The 11,758-nt window shown below is 36.0% G+C and overlaps 1 protein-coding gene across 1 annotated transcript in view; it reads right to left on the reverse strand.

Annotated features, from left to right (window-relative positions):
- Nucleotides 1–8,956, reverse strand: part of PFDN1 (prefoldin subunit 1) — a 59,596-nt gene extending 50,640 nt beyond the window's left edge. Inside the window, exons 1-2 of the mRNA XM_027856558.1 lie at nucleotides 8,878–8,956; nucleotides 5,611–5,777 (exon numbers count right to left, since the gene is read on the reverse strand). Of these exons, the coding sequence (XP_027712359.1) occupies nucleotides 5,611–5,777; nucleotides 8,878–8,910 (200 nt within the window). The 5' untranslated portion in view covers nucleotides 8,911–8,956. The remainder of the gene's footprint in view (nucleotides 1–5,610; nucleotides 5,778–8,877) is intronic.
- Nucleotides 8,957–11,758: the final 2,802 nt, after the last annotated feature.

An 11,758-nucleotide genomic window follows, 5' to 3' on the forward strand; every position in this document is an offset into this window, starting at 1 on the left:
TTGTTATATGATGGCCCTCTGGAAGGAGGAGGAGAACAAGGACACTGGGGAAAACTATGATGATGTAAAAAACAGAAGACATCAATAAAAAACTTATTTAAATGAATATGCTTTTTAATACTGAATTTATGCTGCTACACAAACTTTTCCTTTGTATGGTGGGAGAACATTTTGGGTTTTCTTTAAAGACCAATGGAACATGTCTTCTAAACAAGCTGATATCATTCCCAAAGTAATTGATCTTCCTTAGACAAGAAGCTAGCAATGGGAGTTCCTGGCCACAGCACGAGGCAAACATTTTTCCTGACGTCCATTTGAACTTAAATTCTAAAAATAACATGAGCATACATTCTTTACAAAAGCACAAGTACTAATTATACATGCAACAATCTACAATCCTGACTACTACATTAGGATGAAACTCACAGTCAAGTCCCAATATAAGTAAAAAAACTGAGAAAGGGGTTTTAGTAATTCATTATTATAGTTTCTGTTCATTTATACAGTCTTACTCTTAACATCTAGGTCACCAATTTTCTTGTCAATTCTTTTTTGGATGTTTCATTAAGTAGATTATGTTTCTTGACTGAAGCATGAGTCTTCTCATCTCAAACAGATTAAATTGCACACTGCTCCTAAATTTGCCACTATGAGATAACTGATGGCTAAAATCAGAAAACTCTGACTATAACTTAGTTACTCTGTTTTTCTCCTACCAGAAATCCTGTTAAGAGTTCAGCTTATCATGGCACACAATTCCTCATTATCAAAGTAACAAAATTAGAGTTTCCACCTTTCTTCTTATTTACCTCAATATAGCAAACATAAGACTTTTTTTTTTTGGAGGGGGGAGGAGGTTAGAGGAGGAGGCAACCACGGTTAAGTCACTTGCCCAGAGTTACACAGCTAGTAAGTGTCTGAGGCCAGATTTGAATTCAGGTCCTCCTGACTCCAGGGCTGATGCTCTATCTACAAAGCCACCTAGCATCCCTAAACATAAGGCTTTTCATTTCTCCTCCACTCTTAGGCATACAGAGGTTCACAGAATGATTTTGGCTTTATTCCACTTAATAATTACTTTTAAGGAAATTTCATAAATCATTTAATTCTTTAATGTCACTTTAGAAAAATTATATGAATTTTGCTACAATGTAAATGTAGGAGGTAAATCATCAACACAACTAATTTGCACCAATACCACATATATTTTTAAGCAACCCTGAACTTCAAATAAACAAATACCTACCATCTAAATACATTAAATAAAAAATTTGACTTTTGGACATTCTTACTTTCAAGAAATCAAACTGGAAACTTTATAATATAATGGATTTCTGATTAGCAACATCTTAAAACTCACTTTCCTGACTTCCAATGAGAACCCTGGGATCCTAGGGATTGAGAGAAAAATAAAGAAAAAATCATGGAAAACACTCATCTGCAGAAAAAAAGTTATAAAGTTGCTACAAAAGTGTTTCCTAAAGTTCTGTCTTGAAAAAAAGTGATGTCATTCTAGGAAGCAACTTTGTTTTTTAATTGAGTATCAATTTTAAACATCAAGTTTTTAAATTACTAGCAAGTTAAGGAAAGAAAGGATACATTATTCAAAAGACTCATTGTCTATGGATATGACATCTGTGGAAGACTAAAGCTTTTAGAAGTTTATTCATTTGAGGTTACATGTGTATTTGGTGTCAACAGAACTGAAGCAATTGTTCCCTGCATAACAGGAAAAGATTTTTTTCTTTAAACAGAAAACCCTGAGGAATGAGAACAAAGACTTTAAAATTGGTCAGTAAAAAAAAAAAAAACCACCATGGAGGAGGGGGAGAATATTCTTATATTAAGACAAGAATCAAGAACTCTGTTCTTCCTACCTTACAAAGTAATTTGGCCTATGGTTCTGTGTTTTAAAAAAAAAAAGTATACCATATACTGTATCAATGAGGCTGGGATTCAAAAATTAAAAGAACATGCAGACCAAACCTGTTCGTAACATTATTACGTTGCAACCACTATAATATTATTGCATCATAATCTTTACACATGATTCAGAAAGTCAGACAACATTAATAAATCAGTATTCCTCTATACCGACACTTTTTTCCATTTTTAACTCCCAATCATTTAGCAGCAAACTATAGTACAGATTTTTTAAAAGATTAAAATTACCTAAAACAAGAGAACCAACTTTATTCTAAAACATAACTGCAAAATGCAAGATACTGTCATTATGTTTTTTCAATTTAATATAACTAAATTCAGAGAAACTACAAATATTTTATCTTGGATTTTCATAATACTGTTACTCATATGACAAGTCAAGCAATCCATGATAAAACCAATATGCTGTGTTATTGTATATAAAAAGTTCAAGATGGGAGTCCAGATTTCTAAATCTATTCCTAAACAGCTACAAAATGGTAAAACTATTTAAATTTTTCCCCCAAAAGAAACTGAGTTGCGTCAACAATAGACCTGCCCTGTTTCATTTTACACCTGTATTATGTTTACATTAAGTTTTACTCTTCTGGATCCTCCAATAGTTACAGACTATTAAATTACTTAACCAAATAGAAATAGAAGCACAGTTCCCAAACAGTAATTTCTGCATTGCCAGACACTTAACTAGCTGGGAGATTTATACCATTGTTCATTCTTAGTTCCTTAAATGTAAAAACAAAAACAAAAACAAAACCAAAAAAAAAAAACAAAACCCAGAATTGTGGCACACCTCTAAATTAGGTTTAAAATAGTTCAGTTATTTACAGTTCTGTTCAACTTTAAAAGGGCAGTAACCATTCTTCTTAAAGGCTAATCTACTCATGTTCCACCCATAAAAACATCTAATTTCTCTTTGGAAAGGATGAAAATTATTCATGCAGTGCTCAACCAAAATAACCACTGAGAAACAGTAGCAGAAAAATTTGATAAGGCATCAAAACAGGGTTATATCTTTACTTAGAAAAATATCCACAGCCCTATTTTTCCTAACCATGATATTTTCAAATGCCTTATCACTTTTAAAATGGCATTTCTTACATACACTTTCAAACACAATTCTTAGAAAAATAGAAAAAATACTCCTCTCACTGAATTTAATTACCTCGAATAAGGGAAAGTGGGAAAATTACATGCACCATTATAATGTTTTTTCTTTTCAATCACAAAAGATGCAAGGACCACTCTGCCTACATGCATGATGAACACAAAGGCAAATGCCTCTAAATATTCAGACAGATCATTCCACAGTTGTAACTTTCATCATGGTTCTCAAAGTAGCACAGTGAGGTCAGCTCACAAACAGCTTAAGTAGCAAAACTAGAAATTGGTGGTAGTAGTATCAGGCTACATAACAAGCCTCTCCAAAGAATATGAAGTAAGAGAATGAAAATGTGTTGGCAACATGCCACAGGGTAGGAATATAGCTTTCAGCAATGAATACTCACAACTTACAGTATATAGTAATTCGTCATCTTTTACCATGAAGCTTGATTTTACTTGTACTAAACCAAAAGTAGCCATTGTATAAGTGTTAAGTATTACTATCAAATTTTCTCCACATAAGAACTGAAGGACACTTAGCCTATTAGTAGTTTTATAAATTCCTTTGCTGAAGTGATTTTCTTATTCATGTTTATTGTCTCTAACACTTCACATCAGATGTATTTTTTTTCTTTCTTCTGGTCTGGGTCATTAGCAGTATATTATAATGCATGAGTATTTTACCCTCTTTAAGCTACTGCTCTTTTTCCAAAGGATTAAAAAAAAAGGTGCAAATAATCTGGGAATTAAAACAAGGAAGCAATCAAATCCATCCTCAAAATGCTAGAACAAATCTTAAACCCCAAAATCTAATTAACATATAAAAAAATTGATGTTAATATATCCTCCATTCCCCAAAAGAGACAAACTAACTAGGATAATGACTGGAAATTAAAAAAAAAAACTGAATCACAAAGATACTGCACCCAAGAATACAAATTCATAAATAGATAGTTCAGGCTTAGCATCAAGAAAGGGAATGTCCTCGTGACTAGACTGATACTCACAAATCTTCTCTCCCTCATAATGCATTCTCATTCTAGCTAAACAACAAACTGTTCACCTTACATGCCCCTACAATACAGAGTCAAACTCACACTGCCAATAGGATATAGGAAACATTAAAGCCAAAATTAAAAGTTAAGTTTTAATCCACAGAAGAATATCACCCCATCAAATGTTTGAAAAGGAGATTTTCCAAAAAAGAAACAGTATTTATTTAAAACAAATACTCTAGAGAGAACACTGGTCTTTCATGAACTAACTATCTATCCTTGCCCTTAAGTTATTTATGTCAAATTACTTTCATGGAAGTATTTGGCATCTTCCTAGCTACTTGACAGAAGAAATTAAATTAAAATACTCAAATGAAAAACAAGAACTCTCCAGGGGTTAAAGAAGTGGTAAGAGACATTAATCCCAATTTTCTATTTTAGAAATTCCTTAGATGCTGCAAACAAAGGACAAGGATGCAGCACATCAAGAGGCACTGGCCTTAGAGAAGGTAGTGTTGTCATTTCAAGACTTATGGATAAAATTATCATGCAGTGAATGCCAAGTATGCAGTCAGTGCTGCCCAGCCACATAGTCAAGGGTTTTAATTTTGTCATCTTCCCAGTTTCACTATGTCTCAACAACTAACTCAGAGATTTACTTCCTCTCAAAACACGCTTAACCAGAAAATGTTAGGCTTTAGAAAGCTGCAAATTACTTTATTGCATAATATATATTCTGAGAGAATAAAATGAGAATTAATCAAATTGTTAGTTTCTTTTCAAGGCGAACAGAGGAATTCATGAACCTAGATTTGTTTTCATTAATGCCATTTTACAAGTAGTTTTTATGATATGTATGTTAAGCTTAATTATAAATCAATCATAAACAAGATATTGTCATTTAGAGGTCCAATTCTAAGCAATAAAAATTTCTGTATAAAGTACTGTCATACCTCAATCCCTTCACACAATAGACAAAATTTTAACACAAAAACCAAACAATAACAAAAACAGTCATGCTAACTGAATTATAATGGACTTAGATTTTTGCAATCAAGCTTTTATACCTTCTTTCCTACCAAGGGAAGATAAAGTGGACTTTGTTCATAACACAAACAGAAATGAATTTACATGATTGGTCATAAAGTAAGAGCAGCACAAGAGGAATTGATTTCCTATGGGATTTCTCCTGTATAAGTTGCTATCCTTCATGTCTGAATAATGCTTGACATTGACAATTACTAGACTTTCTTTCATGTTAGTTATATGTTCATTTCATTTTTGCTACTGCTGAGACTTTTTTGGCCCATCTTAAAAGCAGAAAGGTGGCTGGCTGAGTACAGAAGGAAGAATACATTGCTGGATATGGTCAACATTAGTTTGTTTTGCTCAACTACAGCACTACACAGGGAAGCGCTCACTGGAGTTGGGGAAAAGGAGTTTATACTGGAAATGACATTGCTACTTTAAAAAAAACACTCTCAAAGCATCAATAAAGCAATTTTTACATAATTAATTCAGCCACAAACTATTCGAAGAATCACCCCCTTAATAAAGACACTTTACTTACATTCTCCCTACACCTTCATACATGTGAGTCTCATCTACCAAAGTCATAATTTCTGTATCTGTAAGATGTGCATGTTTTTTCGTTCTATTTAGCTGTTCGATCTGTATATCTGCAAGCTTCACCTTCTGTTGAGTATCAATAACTTTAGCTTGTAGTTCTGTGAAAGCCTGACCAAAAAAAAAAATCCAAGTCATTGATTTAGTAAATAACACATGAGAACAAGCTAACAAGTAAAATCCAAAATACAATTTAAAACATGCGAGTTTAGCTTTAAATTGTTAACATAGTCAAAGCCTTATTACTTACCAATAAATGTAGAATAACAGTTATCAATCAACATTTATTGAGTACCTATGTGCAAGGAACTGTTCTCAGTACTGAAAATACAAATTCAACAAACATTTATAAAGTACCTATGGTGAATGCAGAGCATTCTTCTAAGCACTGGGAAAGAAACAAGCAACAAAGTTGAGATAAGCCATGGGGTTAACATAGGTATAGTTTGGATAAACCTTGTCCTCATGAAGTTTACAATCTAAAAGAAGGCACTCAGAAAATAATAATACATACCATACACGATAAGTAAATTAGAAAGGTATAAAGTGCTACATAAAGTCTAAGGGGGAAGAGTTTTAGAGACAATCTTTGAATTCAAGGAAGTTATCGTCTAAGTGGGGAGACAGCACACATTAAAAAGATAGCAAAACAAAGTAGTATATAAATGCCAAATGAATGGGTTAGACAATAAGTAATATAGGAGCTCAAGGAAGAAAATGAGAGAAAATGCAAAAATGTGAAACGTACACATAATATAATGGTTCAGAATATGACTACTATAATAGAACAAAAAAACAAGAAAATTCAGTTATGGAATCATATCTTAATTCCCCCACACAGATACCAAGCAAATTCTACTAGTTTACGCATATCCAACTCTAGGGATAAACACCATCCATGAATACTCTTGCTGAAGTGCCTGGAATGATTTTCACATGCTGTCAAATTTATTCCTTAATAATAGCATTTGTGATTACTAAGGCATAGCAAAACCATAGCTCGACTTTCACTCTCACCCTGTTTTCCCTTACTCATAACTGTTTCAGATTATTTAATTCCTGAAATTTTCCACATTTGTCTCCAACTAATAAATGACTGGGGGAAAGTTTAAAAATAAAATCTTTAGCCTACTTTAAAACCAAAACACATAACTGCCTTTCCCTAAAAACAAATTATTGTTAAGCTCTTGGTTAAAATAACTTTGAGCCAATTTTAACTTGCATTCAGCATAAAAAATTTCTATTGCATTTTTTCCTATTTTTTAACACACACAAAAAAATTCAATGTCCCAGAAAGTGAGTGAGGTATATTGCTCATTGTAACCTCTACCTGTCTTCTCTTTCCCTTAAACCATAAATTCATAGTAAATTTAAGAGCACAAACTTTTTTTTAGCAATTATTTTTTCTAAGAGAAGAAATGTATGATCATGTGGTCTTGCAAACAGCAAGGCTAAATATATCATCAGAGTATAGTGTAACAGAGAACTAGAATCAGGAAACTAGGTCTCAGTCTTGGCTTTCCTATTTACTAGTTGTGAAACCCTGGCCAAATCATTTAAGCTCTCTGGCCCTAAGTTTCTTCTAAGAAATAAAGGCTGACTAGATGATTTACAAGACCCTTTCTATCCCTTTAAAAAAAAATAGATTTTATTCAAAATAAAATGAGAGGACTGGACTCTGACCTTTTAAGATCTCTTCCAGCTCTCTGATTCTATGACTGGGTTCTCAGGACTATCATAGTCCTCCTGAAGTATTCTAAAGACCTAAAATTATTTTGGAAAATGTACATACAGAGAAGTCATGATTTAGACAGAAATTCTCAATCTTCTCAATTTACTTCATGGGGAAAACTCTGTTAGATTTTTTTCCCCCAAGTAAGCAACACCAAAGGTGGACTTTAGAAACAAATAAAACCCTTGAAAGTCTGAGATAGAAAGTATTATATGAACATCAAACAGTCCACACTTCCTGCAGAGGGGCTTGTAAAAGTTTGAGGAAAGAGCTCCACCAGTAAAAACAAAGATACTCACAGAATTTAATAATAACTCCTATTTACATAGTGCTTTGAGATTTACAAAATGCTCTTTTCAGGACAACTCTGTGAGGTGGATGGAATAAATATTACTATCCCCTTTTTACAAATGAGAAAACTAAGAAGCAGAAAGGTGAACTGATTGGACCACAGTCACACTGCTAGTAAGTATGAGAGCCAGAATTCTAAGGAATCCCTGAGTCCAGGATACGAAATCAGGTATTCTAACTCCAAGTCCAGAGTTCTTATAATTACACTGTACTACCTCTCTGAGCTGAAAGAAACCTTGAAGATCATCTAATCTAACTCCCTAATTTTATTTCACGTTATTTTTACTAAGTTTTATCGATGCCTTTGTTTTAATAATACATTATCTCTGAATAACAGCCCCTCCCGTTAACCCCTCCCTCCTTCGTGACAAAAAAAAAAAAGCGAAAACAACGGATAGTGACCTCAACTGACATGCATTCAACATTCTTCCTCCCTCTGCCAAGAGGACGGCCAACTCGCGGTCCTCCCTTAGTCCTCTCGGTACCAAAAGGAAGGTGGCTCTCTCATTTTATAGAGTAAGAAACAGGAGCTCAGGAACGTGACTTGCCCAAAGTCATAGTGTAGCAAAACAGGGTTTATCCTGAAATCTATCCTGACCCTAATTACAATGTTTTTCCTAACTATATAAGTTCTAAGCTTCCTTTCAGATCTAATTAATATTTTGATTCTTTTTTTTTTCAAATGAGGAGCCTGGTCCTTGAAAACATGGGTGATACTGACTCTGCAGGTCTCTTGGAGCGGCACTGGCAATGGGGGAGAGGGGGGAGCGGGGGGCGTGGTTCAAACACGAACAGTCTTGGAATCTCCCCAACTTTGACAGAAAACAGCTTCCTGCCGCTTTCTATTCTGAAAAACTGAGTTCCCTCTCCCACCCCCCAAGCTACAGCGGCTCCACGAGTGAACTGGAGCCCGAACACTCGGCGCATAGGCCAAGAAAGAGAAGGCCGATGGGCCCGGCCCGACCCCCGGGACCCACAGCCCCAGAGAGCACGGAGGAGGTCCAGCCCTTACACGGTTCCCAGGAGCCCCCTTCCCTTCGTCATGCCAGGTGTCTTTCTCGACTTCCTCGCTCACGCGTCCCTCGGACTCCCTAGGGACGATTCTTCCCACTCAAGACCCCCTTTTACCTTCTTTAACTCCAGGTCCACGGGGGCAGCCATCTTGGCTCGAATTCTGCGCCTGCGCACTGAGCGGCCGGAAGCAAGGTCGGACACCAAAGGAAAGAATGGAACGGAAGCACTCGCTTACCCTCTGCGCCTGCGCGGGAAAGAATTTCGCTTTGTGTACTGCTGCTTCTCTTTAGGTTTCCAGTTTGGGATGTGTGTACCCCTTTGTCCCTTCATTCCTTATTCTTCTTTTAAGCACCACTTTTGTGCTCTGTGGTAATAACAAAAATAAACAGGCCCTTTCCTCAAGGAACTTAGAATTTAGAAAGGGAGATAAAGCAAGTTCACAAATACTAATTAATATTTGGAAGTAGACGGTAGTGGAAAGTACGTGGTCTGGGAGCATGACCACAATTTCCTTGATACACCAACTGGTTCACCTACCCTCTCAAGGTCTCAGTATCCTAATTTGTAAATCAAAGATTTGGACCTGATGGTCTGTTATTATGAGATCCATTCCAATTCTATAACTATATGGGGAAGTCTGCTTAATAAATTCAAACTGTTCTACGCTGCTAAATTCCATCCTGGAAGCATGGTATAGAAAACTCACCGGACTTGGAATCAGGAGAGAGCTGGGTTTGACATCCTTCAGACATTTAGGAAAGGCGAGGCACTTCATTTCCCTGAGCCTTACTTTAGAATCTTAACCTCATAAACTTGTTGTAAGACTCAAAGTTATGTCAAATGTTTTGAAGTTCATTACCATTTTTAAAAACACATTATGTACAAAAAAAAGTTACCACTGTATGTCTGTAAATCATCAAACACCATAATTTCAGAAATATCAAAAATTATAGATAAAGACCCGTATCATAAATTAAATAAACTGCATCACATTACCAACAATGGCTTTTATGTGAGAACCATAAAATACATCATCAAAGATTTGTTTGACCTGACAAGGAGGTGGCCTGGCCACCTGTGAAGCCATAAAATATCAAATAACTAGAGCCCTAACCTGGTATTCTCCTTTGTGGAAGATTTGCCTTACCAACAAGAATTGCACAAGATGAGTGAGAAGATGTGAAGGGGTTGCAATCTCCACAGGTTGTACCAGCAGCAGGAAAGTTAAGTACAATGTAGGTAGAAGAGTACAAAGTGCTATGAGATCAAATAAAATGAAAAACCTAAGTCACCAAGAGACTTGGGCAGGTTCTAAAGACACATTTAGAGCTATTATGTCTAAAAACAAGTCATTAAAATCTGGTCAGGCCCAACATATACCCAATCTGTAAGTCCTAACACCACTGATTCAAGTTGGCATGACAAGGGGCAGTTAGGTGGCGCAGTGGATAAAGCTCTGGCCTTAGAGTCAGGAGGACCTGAGTTCAAATCCGATCTCAGACACATGAAACTTAGTAGCTGTGTAACCCTGGGCAAGTCACTTAACCCCAATTGCCTCACCAAAAAAACAAACAAAACAACAACAATCAAGTTGGTATGACAGCAGCACTTTAACAATTAATTCTGTCCACACTACTCTAGGTACAGGACCTCCATACCAGCTAGTAACTACTCCATATTCCCTACCGGTTTATTTCCCTAGTTGAACTAACCTAACCTGGCCAGAATGAATGGATATCTGTATATATTAGGAGTTGAATTAATTGATAATACAGAAGCCAAGTGATATAGCATAGTAGACAAGGTAAAAGGTTAGACTTGGAGTCAGAAAGATACAGGTTCAAATTCTGCCTCTGACACATACTATCTGATATCATTTAACCTATTAGTGCTGCCAAGCAACTGTCTTAGACAGTTGTTTTCAGTGTTGCCTCTCCCATTAGGCTGGAAGCTCCTTGAGACTAAGGACTATTTTTTGCCTTTCCCCAGTGCTTAGTACGGTCCCTCTCACATTATGGTAGAATACTTTTTGAAGGACTGACCATAAGTTACACAGAATTTACTCATCAGCAATAAGCTCAATTGGAGGGAATGCCACACTGGGAATTCCCTACATCAATTAAATCACAGGTGATGAGCTGTGTGTCTGCTGTCTATGGACTAGCCTTGCTAAATTCAGAGATGATCCTCCTATAGAGTGCTATAGAGTGAAGACGTTCAAACACAGAACTCTCAAAAACTATTTACTAAAGAGGACTTGGAATCTGCTTAAATAGAGGGAGCATATCTACCAATATTTCAAAATATAGGATATAGATCCTTGAAATACCAAAGAAAAGGTTATTTACCCTTCCTTGCCATGTTGAACTTAGAGGTTTATAGAGATCCTATCACCTTCTTCATGGTAAGGGACCCTAAATATCTAATTGAGAAAGCTGTGTCTATCCCCTAACTGGTCTGGAGAATGTTGGACCAGAACCTGAGCTTTTCAAATTCATTGGAACCTCAGGTTAATCAAATATGATAACACTTAAAGTGGTTTGTAACATTGAAGCACCATATCCCTTACCCTCTTATCCTATGATCAATCTTGTTCTGTTAAATCTCAGCTTCAAATTACTCCGACCATGCATTGCTCCTATTTGTGTGCTGCCAAATGAAAATGGAGAAAATCACAAAACTGTGCTGACTGGATCCACTAACAAATGTGTGCTGCATAAACTAAACTGGGCCCTTCCTATAACAAAGAAATCCTTTTACACCTCCCTCATTGACTCACTATCCAACTTACCACAGTAGCTTTTCCAAACCTTTTCATCCCTCCTCAAACTTTCCATGACTCTCCCTCTCCCCACCCTCTGAGCTGAGAATCTCACCTCATATTTCACTGAAAATATTAAGTTCATTCACCAGCAGCTCCCTCTTCTCCCCTTCTCTTCATCTTATGTCTTTTAGATGCTTTCTTCCACTCTCTCTGCCTTCACCCTCACATCAC

This window comes from Vombatus ursinus, unplaced genomic scaffold (assembly GCF_900497805.2).
Source record: "Vombatus ursinus unplaced genomic scaffold, bare-nosed wombat genome assembly UNPS02011572.1, whole genome shotgun sequence".
Classification (NCBI taxonomy): Eukaryota; Metazoa; Chordata; class Mammalia; order Diprotodontia; family Vombatidae; genus Vombatus; species Vombatus ursinus.